The sequence below is a fragment of the Girardinichthys multiradiatus genome, chromosome 8 (genome assembly GCF_021462225.1).
Source record: "Girardinichthys multiradiatus isolate DD_20200921_A chromosome 8, DD_fGirMul_XY1, whole genome shotgun sequence".
Classification (NCBI taxonomy): domain Eukaryota; kingdom Metazoa; phylum Chordata; class Actinopteri; order Cyprinodontiformes; family Goodeidae; genus Girardinichthys; species Girardinichthys multiradiatus.
The window spans coordinates 6811548-6835913 of record NC_061801.1 but is presented as its reverse complement, the minus strand read 5'-3'; the positions used below and the strand labels follow the sequence as shown (position 1 = coordinate 6835913).

Below are 24366 nucleotides of genomic sequence, written 5' to 3'. Positions count from 1 at the left end.
AGTCCTACCTTCCATAGCAGAGGAGTGGCGTACCTTTGAATGTTGTCAACATTAACTCTAACACTTTTATCCTCCAGCATTTTGCTTTGACCTTGTGAGGAGTTTCTCATTGCAATATGGGAAAATGTCCATCTGCCATAATTTCAACACATGGCTGAAGAGGTTAGCAGCAAAAGAAGTGTTGATGAGGTAACACTGAGAGGTAAAGGACTGATGGAGCAGAACTTTAGCAGGACCTTGAAGAGTTCAGCTGAGACACGTTTTGAGAGCTGCTGGGCCTCCTGTCAGCTGCAAGTGTACAGGCTCTACTGGGGTGAGAAGGTGAGGGTAATCTGAAGCAATGAGAAGCAGTGGCTGGGCTTGGCTGAAGCCGTGGAGTGGGAGACCCCAGAGATAACTGTAAGTCTTTTGTAGGGCTTCAACTGGGTGAGAGTGTTTGGAGAGATCTAGCTCTGCTGCATTGAAGGCTTTGTGGATATGAAGCAGTTTTCGAGGACGAGTTGTGGAGGATATGGAAAAAGGACACTGATTGTCCTGATACAGTCTTGATGTCCTGGTTGACAGTTCTGGGAGCCAGGTTCTCACTTTGTCCGTTAAGTTGGAGCTTTTGAGCAGCACTGTGGAGAATGATTGTGCGTTCAGAAACATCATCAAGGATGGCCATTGCAGAGGAAATCTTTGACCATTTTGAGCAAAACACAGCTACTTCACAGGGCAGGATCTAGATAACAAGTAACAAGTCTCTTGACATGGTCATTCTGATTTGGTAGTAGTGGTTGAATTGACCTCATGTAATATTTCTAAGTGTGTCTGATTGCATTGCTGACACTTGGCTTTAAGGTAGCACTGAACGGATTGATTGTTTCTCCCACATCTCCAGCAACGCCTCTCAGTTTTGATCGAAGCTGTCCTTTGGTCTGTGGTGAACTTCTTGTACTCCAGACACTGGTTAAAATAGTGTTGGATATTATCACAATAAGGACAATATTTCATGGGTTTCTCCAATTTGGTCTGAGGTCGGACTGAGGTTGATGGCCCAGGCGGCTTGGGAGTGCGATCTAAACCAAGCCGTAATGTACAAGGACTTGCACCTTACTTCAGGTGCTTAGGCTTGACTTTCTGACATTCATCTCGAGCCGATCAGGAGTAAAGTAGTTGTGAGTCATATTTATTATGGGAGGTTAATGTGTTCAAGGTGTCCAGAAACAAGAATCAAAACCTTGTGAACAGTTATCAACTCCTGGTTCACAAGAAACATTCTTAAACTTAATTCAGCTAAAGCTGAAATTCTCTTAGCTTGTACCAAATCCACCCTCTCTAAAACCAATAACTTTTATTTGAACATTGACAATTCCTCAATCTCCCCTTACCTTCAAGTAAAGAGTCTGGGTATCATCCTTGACTGCACTCTCTGTTTTCAATCTCATAATAATAGTAATAATAGTAATAGTAATAATAATCACATAATAACTTTATCAGGTCTTTTCCACCTTTGTCCCATAAACCGGCTCCGTCCCTCCCTCAGCCCCCATTCCACTTCTGTTCTCATTCATAGTCTGGTCTCCTCCCGTCTTGACGTTTGTAATTCTCTCCTCTACAGTCTTTTACAAAACTCCCACATGAAAACCACAATCTTCAATGTAATTTATTTAAATTTTATGGGATTGATCAACACAAAGTTTTGCACAATTTGAAGTAAAAGGGAAATGGTAATTTTTTTTTTTCCAAATACAAATTAAAAATGGCTGGTGCAAAGAGGATTGGGCGGTCCGTTGTGGTGAAGAGAGAGCTGAGCCAAAAAGCGTAGCTCTCCATTTACCGGTCGGTCTACGTTCCTACCCTCACCTATGGCCCATGAACTTTGGGTCATGACCGAAAGAACGAGATCCCGGATACAAGCGGCTGAAATGAGCTTCCTCCGTAGGGTGGCCGGGCACTCCCTTAGAGATAGGGTGAGGAGCTCGGCCATCCGGGAGGGGTTCGGAGTAGAGCCGCTGCTCCTCCACATTGAGAGGAGCCAGTTTAGGTGGATCGGGCATCTATACCGGATGCCTCCTGGACACTTTCCTCGGGAGGTGTTCTAGGCACGTCCCACTGGGAGGAGGCCCAGGGGACGAACCCAGGACACGTTGGAGGGACTATGTCTCTGGCCTGGGAACGCCTTGGGCTCCCCCCGGAGGAGCTGGAGGAGGTGTCTGGGGAGAGGGACGTCTGGGCGTCTCTGTTGAGTCTGCTGCCCCCGTGACCCGGTCCCAGATAAAGCGGAAGGCGACGAGTATGAGTACGAGTACAAATTAAAAACCATTGTGTACATTTGTATTCAGTCCCCCTGAGTCAGTATCTTGTAGAACTGATTTTCATTGTAATGGTGCAATCACACTGAACGGGGATTCTGCGATAGGAGCGGCCGATTTACATGTTATCCCTATGTAGAGGCGAGTTCAAGAGCGGAGCGGCGCGGTGCAAAGGAGACAAAGGACGCGGTGCAGAAGGCGCGCCGAGCGAAGTGGGAGCAGAGCGAGAGCGATGGACGAGCTGACAAATCTGAACTTTTTCCAAAATTTGCATCACGTCAACCAATCAGGGACTGATGTGGCTGTGACGTAGGGTGAAAGACCGCAATGGAGAAGAAGCGGTTGTCAGTGAAGATGGAGGACCAGATCATAGTGTCGGTGTGCGGCAAGCCAGAGTTGTATGACTCAACTAATTATTTTTACCGAGACAAGTACAGAAAGGACCTGGCCTGGTTATGTTTAGGCACAAATATCTTATATTTAGGAGATGTGGACATTAAAAATCGGCTGTTTTTTTATTGAGCTGAGATTTATTCACTCACTGAAGACAGATGGACAGGCGTTCAGCAGCGGGGATACAGCGTCGGTAGTTGGTGTCCCGGAGGCTGATTCGTCTCCCAATGCGGGACAGCAGATCTTCGAACTGGGTCCTAGATAGACGGAAGTACCGCTGAAATCGATCATCATCCAGACGCAGCTCCTGGAGTAGGTGGTTGAAATCTCTGAACTGTTCCCATCCCTGAAGAATCTGGTGAACCCAGGGACGTCGACGCCGGCGGCGTTTTTCGGCTCTCCACAGGTAAAACACCGTAATTAGGTCCGTGAAATCCATGTCCGCCATGTTCAGTTGAAACCAGCAAGCAGCAGATGGAAACTCCTCCTATTTGATGATGCAGCGAAGCGTTGCCGCTTGTTGCCAAATAGCAACGCGGAGTTCACGCGGAATGTCAAGTGAGCAAAAGCACAGAAATGACACGAAATATTTGCAGAATCCGCGTTCGGTGTGAAAGATAAGTCTTTTTGGCTTTGTTTCTACCAGCTTGAAAATCCAGAGACCAAAAATTTCCACATTCTTCTTTAGAAAATAGCTCAAACTCAGTCAGATTGGATAGAGAAGTTCTGTGAACAATAATGCTTATGTCATGGGAAGACAGTGGCGATGGGGTCCGTCCTGTAACTGGAGGGTTGTCGGTTTGAACCCCCACTCTGTCCGTTTCAGTCCTCGGGTCCTTGGGCGAGACACTATCCTCCTTGCCAATTGTATGGCAGCCTCACTTCTGTTAGCCTCCCGTCTGTCAGTCTGCCCCAGGGCAGCTGTGGCTACAATGTACCAGTGGACAAAATTGTTGGTACCCCTCGGTTAATGAAAGAAAAACCCACAATGGTCACAGAAATAACTTGAATGTGACAAAGGTGATAATGAATAATTCTGCCAATATAGAGCTAATGTGCCTTGCCAAAAAGTTAAATTTTTGGCTCATCTGTCCATAGGACATTCTCCCAGAAGCTTTGTGGCTTGTCAACATGTAGTTTGGCAAATTCCAGTCTGGCTTTTTTATGATTTGTTTTCAACAATGGTGTTCTCATTGGTTGTCTCCCATTAAGTCCACTTTGCCTTAAACAACGTCGGATGGTGCGATCTGACACTGATGTTCCTTGAGCTTGAAGTTCACCTTTAGTTTTTCTGGGTTCCTTTGTTACCATTCGTATTATCCGTCTCTTTGATTTGTCATTAGTTTTCCTCCTGCGGCCACGTCCAGGGAGGTTGGCTATAGTCCCATGGATCTTACATTTTTGAATAATATGTGCAACTGTAGTCACAGGAACATGAAGCTGCTTGGAGATGGTCTTATAACCTTTTCCTTTAACATGCTTGTCTATAATTGTCTTTCTAATCTCCTGAGACAACTCTTTCCTTTCCTTCCTCTTGTCCATGTTGAGTGTGGTACACACCATGTCACCAAACAGCACAGTGACTACCTGTAGCCCTATATATAGGCCCACTGACTGATTACAAGAATGTAGACACCTGTGATGCTAATTAATGGACACACACTGATTTAACATGTCCCTTTGGTCACATCATTTTTGTCCAGGCCCGTTCCATGAGTTTACCATTTTAAATAATTCTGTTGAAGCATGTTTGAAAAGCAATGTCTGACTTTCATTTGTTCATTTTTATAGAACTTTTATGCACTATTACCTTTGTCAGATTCAAGTTATTTTTGTGACCATTGTGGGTCTTTCTTTGATTAACTGAGCAACAATTTTGTCCAAGTGTGTAGCTTACCATTGTCAATGTGTGAATGGGTGGACAATTGCAGGCCACTTACCGTGTCTTGCCACAGATTCTCAATTGAATTTACATCTGGACTTTGACTGGGCCATTCTAACACAATAATATGCTTTGCTCTGAACTATTCTCTTGTAACACTGACTGTATTTTTACTATTGTCCTGCTGAAGGGTGAACCTCTGCAGCCTCTAACAGGTTTTCTTCCGGCATTGCTCTGTATTTCCCTCTATCAACTCTGGGGCTTCCTTCACACACTGTGTTCAGCATATAGGTTAAAAAGTTAAATTCTGCTCTTATCTGACCAGAGCAGCTTCTATGTTTGGTGCTCCTACATAACTTGTCGCAAACTGCAAACAGGACTTCTTGTGGTATTCTTTGAACAATGGCTTTCGTTGTTGCCGCTCTTTCATAAAGGCCAAATACATGAGTGAACAACTTTTTCAGATGATGTACTGAGCAGTTATTTATGTTCAAAGCTTTGATATTGTTTTATAACCTAACCTGTTTTTAAACATTTCCACATCTTTCTCCCTGACATGTCTGCTTTGTTACCTGGGCTCCGTGAAGCTTTTTGTTCTCCTAATGTTCCCTAACAAACCTCTGAGGCCGGAAACAAAACAGATGCATTTATGCTGAGATTAGATTACACACAGGTGGACTCTGTTTACTAATTAGGTGACTTCTGAAGGAGATTGGTTGGGCTGGATTTTATTTAGGAATATCAGGGAAAATGGTGCTGAATACAAATTCACACAAAACCTTTCTCATTTCTTTTTCTAAAGAACTTTGAAAAACATAAATCTTTTTCCTTCCACTTCACACGTGTTACCCTGTGTTGATGTATCACATAAAATCCCCAAAAACACATAACAATTTGTGGTTGTGATGACAAAATAAAATACTTTTTACTATTTCTTAAGATTTTGTTCTAATTTATGAAATCTATACATGTATAAATTGACTTGTTGATCCATATTTACATGTACAAGAAGCGCAGAGATATCTACGGGTCCTTCTCAAAATATTAGCATATTGTGATAAAGTTCATTATTTTCCATAATGTCATGATGAAAATTTAACATTAATATATTTTAGATTCATTGCACACTAACTGAAATATTTCAGGTCTTTTATTGTCTTAATACGGATGATTTTGGCATACAGCTCATGAAAACTCAAAATTCCTATCTCACAAAATTAGCATATCATTAAAAGGCTCTCTAAACGAGCTATGAACCTAATCATCTGAATTAACGAGTTAACTCTAAACACCTGCAAACGATTCCTGAGGCCTTTAAAACTCCCAGCCTGGTTCATCACTCAAAACCCCAATCATGGGTAAGACTGCCGACCTGACTGCTGTCCAGAAGGCCACTATTGACACCCTCAAGCAAGAGGGTAAGACACAGAAAGAAATTTCTGAACGAATAGGCTGTTCCCAGAGTGCTGTATCACGGCACCTCAGTGGGAAGTCTCTGGGAAGGAAAAAGTGTGGCAGAAAACGCTGCACAACGAGAAGAGGTGACCGGACCCTGAGGAAGATTGTGGAGAAGGGCCGATTCCAGACCTTGGTGGACCTGCGGAAGCAGTGGACTGAGTCTGGAGTAGAAACATCCAGAGCCACCGTGCACAGGAGTGTGCAGGAAATGGGCTACAGGTGCCGCATTCCCCAGGTCAAGCCACTTTTGAACCAGAAACAGAGGCAGAAGCGCCTGATCTGGGCTACAGAAAAGCAGCACTGGACTGTTGCTCAGTGGTCCAAAGTACTTTTTTCGGATGAAAGCAAATTCTGCATGTCATTCGGAAATCAAGGTGCCAGAGTCTGGAGGAAGACTGGGGAGAAGGAAATGCCAAAATGCCAGAAGTCCAGTGTCAAGTACCCACAGTCAGTGATGGTCTGGGTTGCCGTGTCAGCTGCTGGTGTTGGTCCACTGTGTTTTATCAAGGGCAGGGTCAATGCAGCTAGCTATCAGGAGATTTTGGAGCACTTCATGCTTCCATCTGCTGAAAAGCTTTATGGAGATGAAGATTTCATTTTTCAGCACGACCTGGCACCTGCTCACAGTGCCAAAACCACTGGTAAATGGTTTACTGACCATGGTATCACTGTGCTCAATTGGCCTGCCAACTCTCCTGACCTGAACCCCATAGAGAATCTGTGGGATATTGTGAAGAGAACGTTGAGAGACTCAAGACCCAACACTCTGGATGAGCTAAAGGCCGCTATCGAAGCATCTTGGGCCTCCATAAGACCTCAGCAGTGCCACAGGCTGATTGCCTCCATGCCACGCCGCATTGAAGCAGTCATTTCTGCAAAAGGATTCCCGACCAAGTATTGAGTGCATAACTGTACATGATTATTTGAAGGTTGACGTTTTTGGTATTAAAAACACTTTTCTTTTATTGGTCGGATGAAATATGCAAATTTTGTGAGATAGGAATTTTGGGTTTTCATGAGCTGTATGCCAAAATCATCCGTATTAAGACAATAAAAGAACTGAAATATTTCAGTTAGTGTGCAATGAATCTAAAATATATGAATGTTAAATTTTCATCATGACATTATGGAAAATAATGAACTTTATCACAATATGCTAATATTTTGAGAAGGACCTGTATAGAAGTAAGAGCTAAGAATCTATCTAGAACATAGTTTATTTAATGTTGTCACAGTTTTTAAGTTCTGATGATCAGCTGAATTTAGTCAAATTATAGTTGCATTAATTAAAAAAGCTTCTTTAGGTGCTGTTCGAACAAGACTCACAGTTGCTCCGAGTTCCTTCCTTGGGTGATGACAGCAGTGAACTCCACCTCTCGACGAGCGTCCACCTGAAACCAATGCTCTTTTTCCTCAGACTCTGCACACCATGCACCTCCGTACATGTCTTCCTCATCTTCAGAGCTCTGCAAACAGAGTTTATAACTCTTATCTGCAAATGGATTCTTGTGTTCTTCATGAAGTGCAGGGCTTGTTGTGTTCTCATGCATCATGTTTCATTGGAGCATTTAAAAGACGAGCTTAGATCCCATCAGCATGGCTGTTTTATGGCCAACATACAAGGTACAATGCACGCTTTTCATTTGCCATCTCACCCAGTATGTACAGCTATCTCAGCTCTGTGGTTGGTGGGAAGTATCAGATGTTAAGATCATTTACTTCTACAGGATACCTGCATGTTGAGGCGTCCCCTCTGAGCCGCGAAGCCATGGTGAGACTGAGAGGAAGCCAGCAGTTGGTCGTCTTCCACCCGGTGAGACTCCAGGCCCAAAGGAGGACACTCTGACCACAACATTATCACATGTTGATCTCACTGCCAAATTTCTCAGGATCATAATATTTAATGCAAAAGATTCTCATGTATTTATAAAAAGCATGGGATTAAAAGAAATGGAATGAGTAAATGCAATTTTAACCCTGGAAATTTGAGGGCAATAAATGTCTTACTTTTTGGATCAGCGGGAAAACTTGTCTGCTTCAGTCTTTCCGCTTCTTCCTCCTCCCACTGTTTCCTCAGCCGCTCAGCTTTGGTATTACAAAACAAACAGAACTTTCTTGCTGGCCACCAACCACAAGAAAAGCTTTCTATTATTTGTGCATACACCACCTTTTCTTATCCATTTCTTTACTATTTCCTTCTATGTGTTCTTACATAAAATAAAGGTCATGCCTTGACTTAGTGCTGTTTTGGCAGAAAGACAGGAACCTGCAATATGCCGAGATATGTTTTTTCATGTGGCTGATCACAAAATAGTGCAAAATTGTTAAATGGAAGGAAGACCTCTGTTATGAGTAGACTTTCCCTTTATGTCTCCTTGTCATTAAAAATGGTCAGTATTTTCCATCAGTAACCTTTTTCTGCCTTTTCCTTACGAGCTCTCTCCTCCTCCTCTTGTTGTTTTTTTGCCATTGCCACTGCCACTGTGAAAAACAAAGTGAAAGTAAGACACACACAATCAAGACATAGTGCTTAATATTTGTTCAATTCTAAACACGTAGGATAAACACGTACAGTCAGTGTAATCATACTCATCATACCAGGGACCAATGAATGGGACAGAGGTGGTTTCCTCTAGAACAAAATAGACAGAAATTGTGTTAAAATATTTTATTAGTGATGCACTCAAAAAAGCACAAGATCATTTAGAAAAAACAAAGAATCCCAAAATATACAAAAATCAAAAAAGTGGTTGTTTGCTGACAAGCGAGCTATGAGGCTCAATTGTCTGATCAAAAGTACCTTTTAAAAATTACAACCTTTAAGCAGGTGTTAAACATACTTTTCATTAGACCCACATTTATGAATACAATGTATTTTTTATTGGTCCTGTGTAATATTCTGATCTAAAATGTTGTGTTTTCATCAGCTGTAAGCAAAAAATCAGCCTACCACTCAACTTGCTTTTCTTTGTCCATACTCCTCTAGTTAACCACAGCGTTACCTGGAAGGGTGTGATCCGGAAGAATTGCCTCCCTGATCTGAACCTGAGCGGTGTTTTGTAATTGGTCTTCTGTGCGAGGCACAGAAATGTCCATAACAAACACCCTATTCAAGCACAAGGTGACTCTTAAGTGTACTTGGTGCCAGGCCAAAGGTCGATGATCATATCACCAGACCTGTGATATTACATCTTTGACACTCGGGTGAAAACAGGGGTAGAGCTGTCAACCAATCACCACCTGGTAGTGAGTTGGATTTGGTGGCAGGGGAGGCTGCCAAACCTGGTAAATCTTCAAATCACACCTCCAGGTGAATTTCTCTCATGTCCCCAGGGAGGTTTGTGACATGACTGTTCAGGACCTTGACTGCGGATGCGGCTTTAAGGAGGTGTGGCCTGAAGTTATCAGTGCCTGTCACAGTGGCAACCAGAAGATCCACTGATGGACACCAGTGGTGATGGAATCCATCGGGCTGAAGAAGGAGGCCCTTAGGGCATTGTAGCCCTGAAGGGACTCCTGAAGGCAGGGTGTCAGGCAGACACCCTGTCTACTTTTAAGACTGGGCTTCAAACTTTCCTTTTTGATAAAGCTTATAGTTAGAGTGGCTTTGGTTATCCTGAGCTGTCTCTGTAGTTATTCTGCTATAGGCTTAGACTGCTGGAGGACATAATGGCCACTTTCACTCTTCTGCTGAAGGTTTCTTCCTGTTTAAAGGGAGTTTTTCCTCTCCACTGTCGCTACATGCATGGTCATTATGAGGGATTGCTGCAAAGTCAATGCCAGTGACTGTCCACTGTCACTACATGCTCATCCAGGAGGAGTGAATGCTACAAGTCACTGACTCGATGCAATCTGCTGGGTTTCCTTAGATAGAAAACCTTTTAACCAATTTGAAAAATTAACTGATCTGACTGCACTGTTTTATGTGGACTCTGTGTTTGCAGAAGCAAAAACTCGGCCATGGGAAGAATTTGCAGAGGCTATGAAAAGAGACCATTGGTTGGCCTCAAGGAAGTTCTGGAAACTGTTTGGCTACTCAAAGAGGGGAAACAGGAACCATCCCAAGCTGTGTATGCTTTGGGAGTGGAACTGCAGACCTGGACTTAGGACATTATCCTCTTCAATGACACATGGGGAACCGGGAAAACACAACTGGAGTGGAAGAATGCGGTGGTGTTCCCAGTTTTTAAGAAAGGGGACTAGAGAGTGTGTTCCAGTTTTTGATGGATCACACCTCTCAGCTTCCTAAGAAAGCGCACTCTAGGATGTTGGAGAGAAGGCTTGGACTGATATTTGAATCTTGCAACCAGTAGGATCAATGTAGTTTTCGTCCTGGCCATGGAACAGGACCGGAGCTTTACCCTCGTGGAATTGCTTAAGGGGCCATGAGAGTATGATTCTCTCGTCTACATGTGTTTTGTGGATCTGGAGAAGGAAAACCATGTCCCCTGGGGTATTTTGTTGGAGGTGCTTTGGGATTATCGGCTATCTAGGTGGCTTTTACGGGCTATCCAATCTTTGTAGACTCAATGCAGGAGCTGTGTCCACATTCTCGTCACTAAGTGGAGCTTGTTCCCAGCTTACGTTGGACTCTACCAGGGCTGGCCCTTGTCACCAATCCTGTTTGAGATGTTCTGGGACGGGATCTCAAGGTGTAGTCGTGAAGAGGAGGGTGTCTAGTTTGGTAACCTCAGCATCTCACCTTTGCTTTTCTCAGATGGCGTGCTTCTGTTGGCTTCTTCAGGCCATGACCTCCAACATAGACAGTAGCAGTTCGCTGCTGACTGTGAAGCGACTGGCATGAGAGTCAGCTCCTCTAAGTCTGAGGCAATGGTTCTCGACTGGAAAAAGGTGGGCTGCCCCATCTGGATTGGGGCTCAGTCTCTGCCTCAAGCAAAGGAGATTAGGTATCTTTATGTCTTGTTCACATGTGATGATGGGATGGATATGGACTGATGGATTGGGGCAGTAGTGTGGACACTACACCAGTCTGTTGTGGTGAAAAAAGAGCTAAGCCAAAAAGCAAAGCTCTTGGTTTACCGGTCTGTCTACGTTCTGACCCTCAACTATGGTTATCATGGTGGTCACGGTTATCATGACTGAAAGAACTAGATTCCTTATACAAGCGGCTGGAATAAACTTCCTCCTGAGAGTGGCTGGACTCAGCCCTAGAGATGAGGGTAAAATGCTCCGTCATCCGGGGGGAGTTCCCAGTAGAGCTGCTGCTTCTCTGCATCGAAAGGAGTCCGCTGAGGTGGTTCAGGCCTCTGATCAGGATGCCCTCTGGGTGTCTTTCTTCGGAAGTTTTATGGACACATGCCACTGGAAAGACATCCCGGGAGAAGACCCAGAACTCTCTGGAGGAACTATATATATATATATATCTGTATATACTATATATCTGTCCTGGAAACTCCTTGGGATCCCCTAGAATGAGCTAAAGGATTTCACTGGGGAAAGAAATGGCTGGGGTTCCCTCCTGGATCTGTTGCCAATGTGACCCAATCTTGGATAAGTGGAAGACAATGGATGGATGGAAGTGGAAAATCATCATATACAGAAATAAAAGCTTGTACACATCAATCAGTGTAATTAATCTATATGTGTTATGCTTACGGGATTGAGTTACTGAAATAAATGAACATTTCAGTAATATTTTATTTTTTGAATGGGTCTGTAGATAAGTCTACAAAACTGACGCAGTATCTTTCTTTTCATCTTCCAGATAGGCCCTAAGCTGAAAGATGTAAGCTGAGTTTGTGTGGCCAGTCAGTAAACTTATTATTATTTTGGAAACAAAGTCAACACAGAAACATCTACAGAACAGTTAGCGGTGTTTAAGAAGCAAATAGTCAAAATACCAACCATACACTGTGTAATGAGGGATACCTGGTTTGTACATGATGACTTCAGTGGTTGTGGCTTCCTTCTTGTTGTCTTTGTATCCACCAATCACTTTGGGAAGATCACATCATAATAACAAATATACCATAAAGATTGCTTTTTAAGTCTCTGTAAGAAGCTTTTTACATCCATCATCAAATGTTCTACTGAATTATAATGTGAATGTAATTCCAACCCGCTAACAGGTATAATGAAAACATATTACAAAATAAATATGACCACGAAATAACACATAACAATAATAAATAAAACACTGAGCGTGAATTAAGAAAAAACCTATCATACAAATGACACAAACTAGTTTATTTAGTAGCCAAAGAATAGAGAGTTCATATATTAGATAATTTTCATATTTTTATACGCCTTTCTGGCAGGTTGAAAGAGATTAGTCTTGTCCAGTTTTTCTTTGTTTTCTTGTTGAAAACACAATAATTGTAGATCTGTTTAATGTAAACCAGCATTTTTCCACTTCCCACGAATATCTGTTTTTCTTTCCAACTACTATTTTTCGAGGCACTTACAACCCACAGACACGTCAGTGCTTTGTTGTTTTAGTCTTAAGGAAAGCCTTGGCTTTAGAAGCAAGGATGCTGACATCTGGCAACCAATGAGTCTGTGTTCAGCTCCCTGAGAGGAGATGTTGGCTGAATGAAATAAACTAATCATTTTAAAATGTTACTGAATGACAAGATAATACACACAACAACACTTCTATTGATGATTTATGATGTGAAGGTTCATTGTTTTTGTAGGCTCAAATGCAAGATCGGTCCTAGACTAGCAAATGTTTTTACACAAAACTGGAATCACACAGCTTCCTATTTAAGTGAACCTGGATTAAAAAAGAGAGAGCAAAGCTATGAAAGCGATGGCTCCTGTTTTCTTTAATCACTCATTAAATTGAAAAAAGAAAGAGACTTAAAAAAAGTCAGGCATTTTTTTTTTCTTATCAAAAAGCACTCAGTAGTTAATTATTAACCTAGTGTTTCCACGTGGTTAAAAAAGTGCATTTCCTGTTTCTTCAAAAATAAGTAAGACTGTAGCAACTTAACCCCTCCAAAGCATATTTATTTTTTATAACAGAACCAAAATCAGACACTTTTTATTTGAGTACATTTATTAGGTGGTGACTAAATCCCTTGCTAAAAAATCATTATTTTTAACAAAATTATTTGTGGCAAAGTAACTACCCCCCACCTCTGCTGTCAATAATTACTTCACTTTCCTTTTGCCGACAGGAAAGCACTCAGTCTTTTTCTATTACCTTAAAATGTTGCCGCAGTGGTGCATGGTAGTGGCACAGGGGTAAAGGCATGTACGGAGAGTACAATTTTCAACGCAGCTGTCACAGTTTGAGTTCCGGCCCGTTGTCCTTTGCTGCATGTCTTTCCGTCTCTCTCTCTCCACCTCCATTATACTTAACAGTGGGCTTGAGGTCCCAGGGGAGTTTAGTGAATGCCACATGTTTATGTTTGTGATGGTAGGACAGAAAAGGCTGTTTTCTGCCACCACTCCTAATGTCTGACAGTTGTTATGGAGATGGTGGCCCCACTGCTCTTTGCTGCAGTTCTCTAGAATAGACTGGAACAGGGGTGTCCAAAGTCGGTCCTCGAGAGCCGGTGTCCTGCATGTTTTAGATGTTTCCCTGCTTCAGCACACCTAATTTCCATTGATGGCTGATTAACAAGCTTTTGCTGAACTGCCGTCACCTAAATCAGGTGTGTTAAAGCAGGGAGACATCTAAAACATGCAGAACACAGGCACTTGAGGACCGACTTTAGACACCCCTGGAATAGAAGAATAGAAATATCCTTTATTGTCCCACAGTGGGGAAATTCAGGTGTACCAGCAGCAGAGTGCACAGCACTGTTGCACAGTTTTGCACATCCCTCTCCCCAGTGTAGAGCCTGGGTCCAGTGGCTAAAATTAATGGCCCCTGTCCCATCTCATGTTCAAATCTCAGGGTAACAGAAAGTAATGGATTACTAATTAAAGGTCCCAAGAAAACTCTGATATATTTAAATAAATGAACAAAAATAAATAAATAAATAAATAATTTAGTTACATTTGTTTTAAAATGGTTGGTAGGCATAACAATAATTGTGCCACCAGTATTTCAGTTAAAAACAATCATTTCTTAATTTTTGTTTCTTTTCCCCCACTGAATAATACACTCCGAATAAATGTTAGATGTTTCTAAAATGTGAGCAAATATACTGCTGCAATAAATGATACATTTAAAACTTTCAGACATTTTACAAATGCTTCCTGTTCTTTGAGACCCCCTCGAGGTGTCTTACCCAGGTCTGGCTCAACAGGCTCCGTTGGAATCTCCAGCTGAATTGCTGTGAAGATCAAATTCAAGGTATGAACATATTGAATTTTACTCGTTATTTTACAGCGATAGATCTTTGCAGATACAGATGGGAACAGTCAAAGTGTTCAGATCATCAAGTTGAATGATGCTCCCCTGAGTCTCCTTCCTAAAACCATAAATCTGTAGTGAACTCACATGTATCCAGGTCCACTTCCTCCTCCAGAGGAGGCTGGCGGATTTCTGGCTGCACCGTGGTTAATGTTGTCTTTGGTTTCTTGGTGGGTTTGGGTGGCTTTGGTTTCTTGGTGGGCTTGGGTGGCTTTGGTTTCTTGGTGGGCTTGGGTGGCTTTGGTTTCTTGGTGGGCTTTGGGCCTTTCTGCTTCTTTGCTTTAGCCTCTTTCTCTGCTGCCTTCTTGGCCCTGGCTTTAGAGAGACATAAAATAATCTGTAAATTGAAGCCAGTACGCAGCGTATAAACATTTCCGACACAGAACAGTTGTGCAACTTCTGTGGATAATTTTCCTTTTATGTTATATGAACATAAACTGCTTTATAGTCATCTAGTGTTTTACTGTAACCATCTAACATGTTCAAACTGGAGCTCAGACAGATGATGCACCACACACACATAGATTAGCCTGTGTAGAAACAAAGCAGCACTTTATAATATGGAACACCAAAAGGTATCATGAAAGAGACTGGTGTGTTTGGGTCCGGTGTAAAATGCTTTGTTAGAACTCTTTCAATCACTTTTGCATTAGATGGTTATTGATAAATATAGCTCTGTGGGTATTTACACCAAAGCGTTGATCTGTTACATTTTCTACATTGTTGTATTTGAGACGCATATTGCAAAATTAAATGTGCTAGGCTTGAACTTGAAGTTCTTTCCTTTTTGTAGTTTAATTCAGTCCATGTTAAATAAAAATTATGTCCTTTAGCTACATTCGCTCCTAATGCATACTTTTTGGAGCCATCATGCTCCTTGCATGATTTATGCTGAATATTTGACCACTCTTCTTTTTTGGGTTAATTGTTCTATCACCAAACTTTGCTCACGTTTCAATCATATGGCGGTTTAGTTCTCCTTCTCTGTAATTCCACCCTCTTCTTCTTCTTTTTTTATTGTTGGATAAAGTGGCAATATTTACAGCAAGTGGTAAGGGCTTGAGGCCAGTTCTCCAGTTTTCCTCTTCTTCCATTTCTTCACTTCCTACTATAATTTCATTTCTATGTGGCATTTCCTCCTATATATTAACATGTTTCACAAAAGCGTATACTTCTGTTTATCTAAGTTTGCCAGTTTGATGCTTCGGTGAAAATAAAAAACAAGGGTTAGACGCACTTGTTCTGACTAAAAAACAATAATTATAGATTATGTTTATTTAAAGCATATTTAAAGAATAACTTAAGATTTTTTGTTTTTTAAATCCAAAATCATGTCTTTGTTGCAAATCGTAGGCTAAATGTCAAGATTTAGACGGACAAAAGAGAACCTTATGATTTACTGAATGTGGGTTTAAAACAGCCAATAGGCAGGCAGAAAATGTCTAGAGGGTGGTTACAAATTGAATATTGGGCTGTTTACCTGGAACTCTATCAGAGGTGGATACTAACTAGTTACAATTACTTGAGTATTTACTACTAGGAGTAGTTTTATTGCGGTGTCTACTTTTTACTAATGTTTGTATAAATATTTTTTTTCAGAATGTAATTTATACTGATTGTTAATTTTTTACTTTTTTAATGTAAAAATCTCCAAGTGTGGTGTGCATTTTTATTTGGCCTCCTTTGGACAATACTTTGTACAACCTCCTTTAGCTGCTCAGAATAACAGCAGTGTGTTTAAAAATGTGAGTAAAGCACAAAATCCTTAAAATAGTTTTTATTTCCATGCACTGGGAATACTGCACATTATATTCTAAAACCATGCAGAAAAATGTATCAATCTTTTAATCACATTAAAGGAAATGAAGAAGAATTAACATTGGGTGCCTTTGTTAGGTTTTCGAGTTTGTGTTCTGTTTGCCTTCTCTGCACAGCCAGGTTCTTTTCTTGCTTTATTTCTGTCCATTCAGGTTTATTAGATTATTTCCGTTTCGTTTTGTTACCTTCCTGGATTCCGTTGTTAGATATATTTATTTATATTTCTTTGTAGATCTGGTTCCTTCCTGTTTATGTTCTGGAGTTTAATCATTGTTTTCTTAGATGTTTTCCGTTACCTCTCTGTACTCCTGCTAATCAGCGTTAATTAGTCACACTTCCTCAGTTCCCTGCATTCCCTTTGTCTCCAGCTGTCTCATTTTCCTCCTGATTAGTTTCCCTGGTTCATTGGCCCACTCTCCTACCTCCTTCAGTATAAATACTGAGGTAGGTTTTGCTTTCTGCTTTAAAGCACTGGAGATCATTTTAGCCCAGCAGTCTATCATTTTCTGCACGTTTTTATAAGTTTCCCCTCTCAAATCACCATCCCAACCAATTTATGCTGTTCTTCTGAACAATGTCTTGTATTACTCATTTTTGTTAGGTTTTCAGAGGGAAATGCATATACCACATGTGCAGATGTCATCCTTAAATAAGGGCCACCTGATTGACTCATGTTTATTCATAAAATGAACGACCTCAGTAATTGAACTCCACATTGCTATTATTTTGAACACGCCCCTTTCGATCAGTTATTCAATTACACAGACTCAGACACATGCATGTAATGAATGTTGGTTCTGTTGGTTTTCTATTACTCTACTACACCTATTAGTAAATTATTTGCCATAGGTGGTATGATTTCTACCAAAAACAGTGATTGATTAGGTTAGTCTAGTTGGACTGCTGTTATTTTGAACACAACTGCACGTCTCCACAGTGTGCACATCCAGTGAAATTTCTGACCATTATTTGCAAAACAGCTTAAGCTCAGCCTGAATACATAAAGAGATTCTGTGAATATAATAATTTAAATTTTGAAGCAAATTCTCATTTGGTTGTAAGTCTGGGCTTTGACTGGGCCACACACATAAATATGCTATAATGTAACCCATTCCACTTTAGATCTCTTATTTAGCTCTATCCATCTTCCTATCAACTCTGATCAGCTTCATGGTGATGTGCAGTGTTGGTTTTCTGCACACATGGCAGTATTTGGTCTCATCTTACCAGAAAACCTTCCTCTATGTCTGCTGTGAAACATCTTATGTCTTTCCTCTTCCACACATTCCAGATTTGCAAAGTGTAGGAAGTGTAGGAATAGCTTTGTTTTGAACCGATTTCCTCACATGAGCTTCAGATGTCTGTAGGTCCTCCAAAGTAGCCACTGGTGTATTGGCTGTTTTTCTGACCAAAGCTTTCCTTGCCTGGCGTGTTATTTTAGGTGGACGGTCATGTCTTAGTGGGTTTGCAGTACTAATGCTCTCTAATAAACCTCAGAACATCTGGGTTTATACTGGGGAAAAATGTCAGAAACCCATGCTTTGGAGAAGCTAAACAGAATTACACAGAAAAAGGCAAGCACAGACTTTTATGTAACTACTATTACTCATGAAAAAGGCAGGTAGCCAGACTTGTGGTTTAACTGTATGCAGAGCACAGTCAGAACATGAGTTCATTTGCAGTTGTGCAACTGAAAAAGGGGCGTCTTGTAAATCCTTTCTCCCTCTTATGGAAAATTGTAGTGGAAGCATTTCTGCTGTTAGTCATGCTTTCTGGTTTTTCCACAAATGTGCCTTCCCTGTTCCTTTTTTCCCAAAACTCGCTTTCTTATTGTAGAGTTTTTTAAAACCAGCAACTGAAATGTGTACATTTGCATATACACACAAAACTTGTGATCCTGGCAGAGAAAACATATTGTGTTAGCTGTGGCATTGTGGGACTGCTAGTAAAATGTCAGACCACCAGCGGAATCACTGCAAGTTTCTGGCCTGTTATCCCTGGATCAGAGTTAGGTTCAACCCAGCAAAATTCCTTCAGCTCTTCAGCGGTTTTTGTTTTGGAAAACCTTTGCAAAGAGGCAAGAAAATAGCTGGAGCAGCAGTAATGTCTGGACACATCCAGAACACTCTTTTTTTTTTTCCTCTCAAACTAAGTAGCTTCCTGCCTTAGAGATTGGTTGCAGCCTTTTCCCGCCTGTGTCGCCTCAGAGTCTCAAAACTAAAGGGACATTTAAAGATTTTTGAATCATAGTTCTTTGAAAAGGTTAGACGCAGTTAATATCTGACCTACAGTAAACAACTCTCTTGGGCTCTTCATTCATTCTGTTTTGGGGATTAGTTCTTTTGAAAGAGTGATATGGAAATATTTGTATTTAACAAAGTATATTGATTGGCACCCATCTAGCTTTATTAGCTAAACAGTTTTACAGCATCAGTCGTGTATTCAGGAGCCCTGCCAAAACCCTTCTGACTAGACAAAGTAAGGTAACCGTCATATATCAGCAGACATGTGTTCAAGGTAATCCCCATGAAAGCAGGGCTCACTTAGGTGGGATAGAAGTAAGGCCCATTGTAATTCTTCCCCAGACATGTTGACAGAACTCAAATCACAGAGTGGCCTCTTCTTAGACTACACAAGCCAGCTGCCCTGAACTCTGACATGAATTAGTGCTGCAGCAACTGGGAATAAGAGAAGGAGTAAATATTTTTATTAGGTTGTGCGGAGTATCAGGCCATAAACCAGTGGACTTAAACCAAGGCAGTAAAATTTTCCTCAACAAGAGCTGTTCAAAACACTGACTTATATATTTATGCATTTTTAGGAAGCCAGCCTGGGGTAGAAAATAATAACTTGAAGAAATGACATGGTAAGATTTAGATCAGAATCAGCATTATTAACTGGTGATGCAAATCAGTCATTTACCAGTGCTTGAAATAAAAAATTTTCTGGTAATTATAACACTTTACTTGCTACTTTTTATGTCAACAGAAAAGTGTATCCAGATGCTGCTGCATTTTCTGTGGCTCAGACTAGTCATTTTGTCTTTTTGAGTGGCCACCCACTCACTTCAAATGAAGCTTGCCCCACTATACCTCTTTCCCTGGACTTACAATGTATGTGCATCCTTGTACCTTTATTAATAAAGCGAGGCCGTCAAAAAAATCTAGTTTGTCTTTGTTGAATTATTTTAAAAATACAAATGTTGCCCTTGTTAAGTAGCCTGCTGGTGCAGGAGTCAAATCTGTGTAGACTGACTCCAACTCACTCTGCCTCTGGCAAAAATAGACTCGGTACGAATTTTGGCAGATGGCAGTGCCCCTGCGGAGGCAGTGTAAATGCTCTCATTAACTGTAAAGGGTGCGTAATTTCAGCAGAGTTTGTTCGGTGGTGTGGCATGGCGTGGCGTGACGGAGGCGGACGCTGTATAAATTGGGAGTTAGACCGCTGCGTGCTAGGCACACACGTGAAGGCTGTGTGGACAGCTCAGATAACATCAGACAATATTTAAATATCAAATAAGTATTCTACATGTATTCGGCTGCACTCCTCCCCTTGTGCCTATTCTCCCGCTCATTCAGTGGATTAGCAAATGAGCATCCGTTGTGTTCATCTGTGTGAAACATAGAAAAATAAAATATTCATGCCAAGGAACTGAGATTTGTTCTGTTTTTGAACAACGGAGCTCTAACGAGGAATAAAGGAAACATGTATGTATCACAGCTGATTTTGTCACTGCTATATTTAACAATAACTTTTTCCATTGCATTATTCTCCCATTATGTGCAGCCCTACAAAGAAACCAAGACAGTTATCTACTGCAGGTATGATGTACTTATACTCATAAAAGTAAACTCATATTTACTTTTAACAGAACTTCACTTCAACAATTCCAAACTACCCCTTTAAGTCTACAAGCTTGAAGTGGGATGTCTGAGAGCAGGAGAGGCCAGGAAAGGTCAAGAAACCTCCTCTTCAGACTCACAGATGCATATTTGGTGGAACACCTACTTACCGGCCTCAATTTCCTCAGGGGTTTTCTTTTTTGCTTTGGTCTTCTCCTCTACTGTAACTTCAGCTGGCTCATCTGACATTTCTGCGTCCTCTCTGTCCCCTTCTGTCCCGGGTCTGAGCAGTCCTCTAGCTTCTCTTACATGAGCCTGGACTCTTGACAGCTGCTGCTTCTCCACAGGTTCTCCAGTGCTGACCAGGGCCCAACAAAGGCTCAGCCAGACCCAGACAACCAGCACCTCAGCCCTCATTTCTCAAAAGTAAAGCACGGTGGTGAAACTGATGTACTCCAGGAAATGCTCAAACTAAATGCAAAGAGAGCTCAGCATCTGACCTGCAGATGCAAAGGAGGCATGTGGAGACGAGTACATCAAAAGGAAGAGTATAGAGCTTCCTCCTCTCTGACGAGAGCCTGCGCAGGCTGAGGAAGAAAACACAGAGCTGAAGCTTTCAAAGCAGTGCTGACTGAGCAACAGTTCAACACACACACCTCCTCTGCTCCCTCTTTCTTATCCATCATAGCCCTTCACCCCCTCTTTCCTCTAACCCGTCTCTGAGGAGAGGGGAGGAGCATCTGCCATGTGACATTCCTTTGAGGAAGACGGCAGAAAGGGAAGAACTGCAGGAAAGTGACTATTTGGCTGTTAAGAAAAGAAAAGGACTCAGCTCTCATGTTTGTGTGATGCGGGCAGAGAATCAGGAGGCTAATTATAGATTTATAACTAGCAGATTTTAATTAACCCTAAACAACGAGAGCAAGAGACATGGAGAAAAGTTTCATTATGTCCACTGAGAGACACATTTGCAAGGAAAAAAAACAACCTTTTCTTGTCTTGCACTTGTGCAAACTTCAGTGATTTTAAGTGAAACTGTCTCCTTAAGATTAGCTTACAATTTTATATATATATATATTTGTTTTGTGAAATCTTGTCAGACATCTGCATAGTAAAACAAGTATTTCCCAGAAAGTGTGTCTGTAAGTAAGTGTGACAAGTGTGTCAAGAATAAAAAATCTTGGAACGAAAAAGAAAAAAAAAAATTTATTTAAGTCCTGACCATGGTGAAGCTGTCTACAACAGGGGACGGAGCTGACTGTACTTCTGTAACAATTTTAGATCCTTCAATCTTTGAAGGAATATGCTATAGATCTTCTATTAGTCAGTTGTGGAAAGTGTGATTTCTTCTGCCCTCATCTGTTGTGGTAGCAACATCAGAGCCTGTAACTTAAAGCTCAACAAACTGATAAAGAAGGCTGATTTCACTCTGGGGAAAGAACTGCGTAAAGTATAATGCATCATAAAATGAGGAACGTAGTGAACAACCCAGAGCTTCCTCATCAGGAGACTGTAAAACAACAGTGTCTTCGGCCACCGGCTCCTTCAGATCGGCTGTAATCCAGACCATCTAATTTCCCTACATAATAAGAAAGTACACCCCCAATTCTCATGAAGTTGGGAAGTTGTGTTAAACTTAAATAAAAAACAAAATACAATAATTTTGCAAATCCTGTTCAACCTATATGTGTCACAATCTTGTGGTGTCTGGGTTTTAGTTTTCTTTTGTGTATGTACTTTGACTGTTTCCTTACTGTTACTTTGTTTTTTTAGATCTTTCTTTCTTAAGTTCATTTTGTTATGCTCATTGTTAGGTGTTTTCTTATCAGTTTGTTCTTTTGTGTTTTGTTGTTCTCTTTATATCTAGAGTTATTTGTTGTTGGATTTCTGTTAGATTCTTTCTTGGGTTTCTTATGTTTCTACCCATCTCAGCTCATCTATGTTAAATAGCTACTCTCCTTCTGTTGGGCTCTACTATCTCTGACATAGCTGCTCCACATTTCGTCTGACTAGCTCCTCTGGTTCATTGGTCATGCCTCCACCCTGCCTTTGTATTGGAACTCACTGATTTGCTCACTGGTGGATTGTTTGTTTACCTGCATTTATGCAGGTTAATTAGAAACAGGTGAGTGTCATGATTGGGTATAAAAGGAGCATCCCCGAAAGGCTCAGTTGTTCACAAGCAAGGAAGGGGAGAGGTTCACCACTGTGAACAACTTTGTGAGAAAATAGTCCAACAGTTTAAGAACAACATTTGCAAGGAGTTTAAAGATTTCATCATCTACAGTCCATAATATCATCAAAAAAAGTAACAGGATCTGGAGAAATCTCTGCACTTGAACAACAAGGCTGAAAACCAATATTAAATGCCCATGACCTTCGACCCCTCAGGAGGCACTTCATTAAAGACCGACATCATTCTGTAATGGATATTACCACGTGGGCTCAGCAACACTTCAGAAAACCATTGACAGTTAACAGAGTTCGTCGCTACATCAAAAAGTTAAAACTCTACCATGCACAGAGAAAGCCATATATCATCAACACCAAGAAACGGCGCCGACGTCTCTGAGCCTGAGCTCATCTGAGATGCACTGACACAAAGTGGAAAAGTGTGCTGTGGTCTGACGAATCCACATTTCAATTTGTTTTTGGAAATCAAGGTTGTCGTGTCCTCCAGGCCTAAGAAGAAAAGGACTATCTGGGTTGTTATCAGTGCTAAGTTCAAAGGTCAGCATCTGTGATGGTATGGGGTGTGTTAGTGCCCATGACATTGGTAACTTGCACATCTGTGAAGGCACCATTAATGCTGAAAGGTACATTCAGGTTTTGGAGCAACATGTGTTGCCATCCAAGTAACATCTTTTTGCTATTGCTTATTTCAGCTAGGGAAAGCCAAGACACTTTCTGCATGTGTTATAACAGCGTCACTTCATAGTGAAAGAGTGCGGGTACTAGACTGGCCTGCCTGCAGTCCAGACCTGCTTCCCATTGAAAATGTGTGGTGCATTATGAAGCGCAGGGCTGTTGAGCAACTGAAATTATACATTAGGCAAGAATGGGAAAGAATTCCACCTACAAAGCTTCAACAATTTGTACCTCAGTTCTCAAACGCTTAGTGAGCTTTGTTAAAAGGAAAGGTGATGTAACACACTTGTAAACATGAACCTGTCCCAGCTTTGTTGGAATGTGGAATGTTGCAAGCATCAAATTCAAAATTTGAACTGAACTTATGCAAAAAAACAACAAAGTTTATCAGTTTGAACATTAAATATCTCTATTTGTAGTGGATTCAGATGCATATAGGTTAAACAGAATTTGCAACTCATTGTATTCTATTTTGATTTACATTTTACACAACGTCCCAACTTTGAATTGAACTTGGAATTGAGGTTATAATTTGAAATGGAACTGAACAATGAAAACTACTTTATCTGTGATTAAAACTCCACTCCTGCATCTTTTACAGATGGGTGAACACAGTGCAAGCCTCTCTTAAGTTTGAGGATCTCAGTAAGCAGATGTTGCACAATCTTACCAGTCATCGAAATCATACAGAAACCTAAAAAGACAAAGCCGTTTTTGTCAGGCCCTGACTGATTCCCAGCTGGACAACAGAAGCCTTCTATATCTCTTTATCTTTTCCTTCCATCTGCTTGTAATTACTCCTTGGTGGAGGTGGATTTAGTTGACTCCAAGATCCTATCCAGGACTTAAAAGTTCCAAAACATTTTATCTTCTGATTATTTATTTTGCATGTTATGATCTTATACAGAGCCAGTCGAAAGTATTAATACCTTTTAACATTTTCCATATTTTTTTTAAGTCACAACCACGAATTACAATATACAGTACCGGTCAAAGGTTTTGGAACCCCTTTCTCATTTCATGGATTTCTTTGTGTTTATGGAAGAATCTTAAATATAGAACTGTAGAGTTATTTCACACTGTTTGTTTAGTACATAATTCCATAGTTGTTCATTCAGTTTTGTTGCCTTTGGTGAGAATCTACAATGTATTTAGTCATGAAAATAAAGAGGCCCATTAAGTGAGAAAGTGTATTTTAAACTTTTGACCAGTAGAGTATTTTATTGGGATTTTATGTAATAATCCAACACAAAGTAGTACATATTTGTGAGGAGGAAGCACTATTACAGGTCCTTCTCAAAATATTAGCATATTGTGATAAAGTTCATTATTTTCCATAATGTCATGATGAAAATTTAATATTCATATATTTTAGATTCATTGCACACTAACTGAAATATTTCAGGTCTTTTATTGTCTTAATACGGATGATTTTGGCATACAGCTCATGAAAACCCAAAATTCCTATCTCATAAAATTAGC

General features: G+C 40.9%; 1 protein-coding gene across 1 annotated transcript in view; it reads right to left on the bottom strand.

Moving 5' to 3' along the window:
- Window positions 1-20667, bottom strand: part of aebp1a (AE binding protein 1a) — a 33803-nt gene extending 13136 nt beyond the window's left edge. Inside the window, exons 1-9 of the mRNA XM_047373368.1 lie at window positions 20187-20667; window positions 14444-14671; window positions 14232-14276; window positions 11917-11982; window positions 8600-8659; window positions 8440-8508; window positions 8035-8112; window positions 7760-7869; window positions 7354-7493 (exon numbers count right to left, since the gene is read on the bottom strand). Of these exons, the coding sequence (XP_047229324.1) occupies window positions 7354-7493; window positions 7760-7869; window positions 8035-8112; window positions 8440-8508; window positions 8600-8659; window positions 11917-11982; window positions 14232-14276; window positions 14444-14671; window positions 20187-20433 (1043 nt within the window). The 5' untranslated portion in view covers window positions 20434-20667. The remainder of the gene's footprint in view (window positions 1-7353; window positions 7494-7759; window positions 7870-8034; window positions 8113-8439; window positions 8509-8599; window positions 8660-11916; window positions 11983-14231; window positions 14277-14443; window positions 14672-20186) is intronic.
- Between the last annotated feature and the right edge of the window lie 3699 nt (window positions 20668-24366).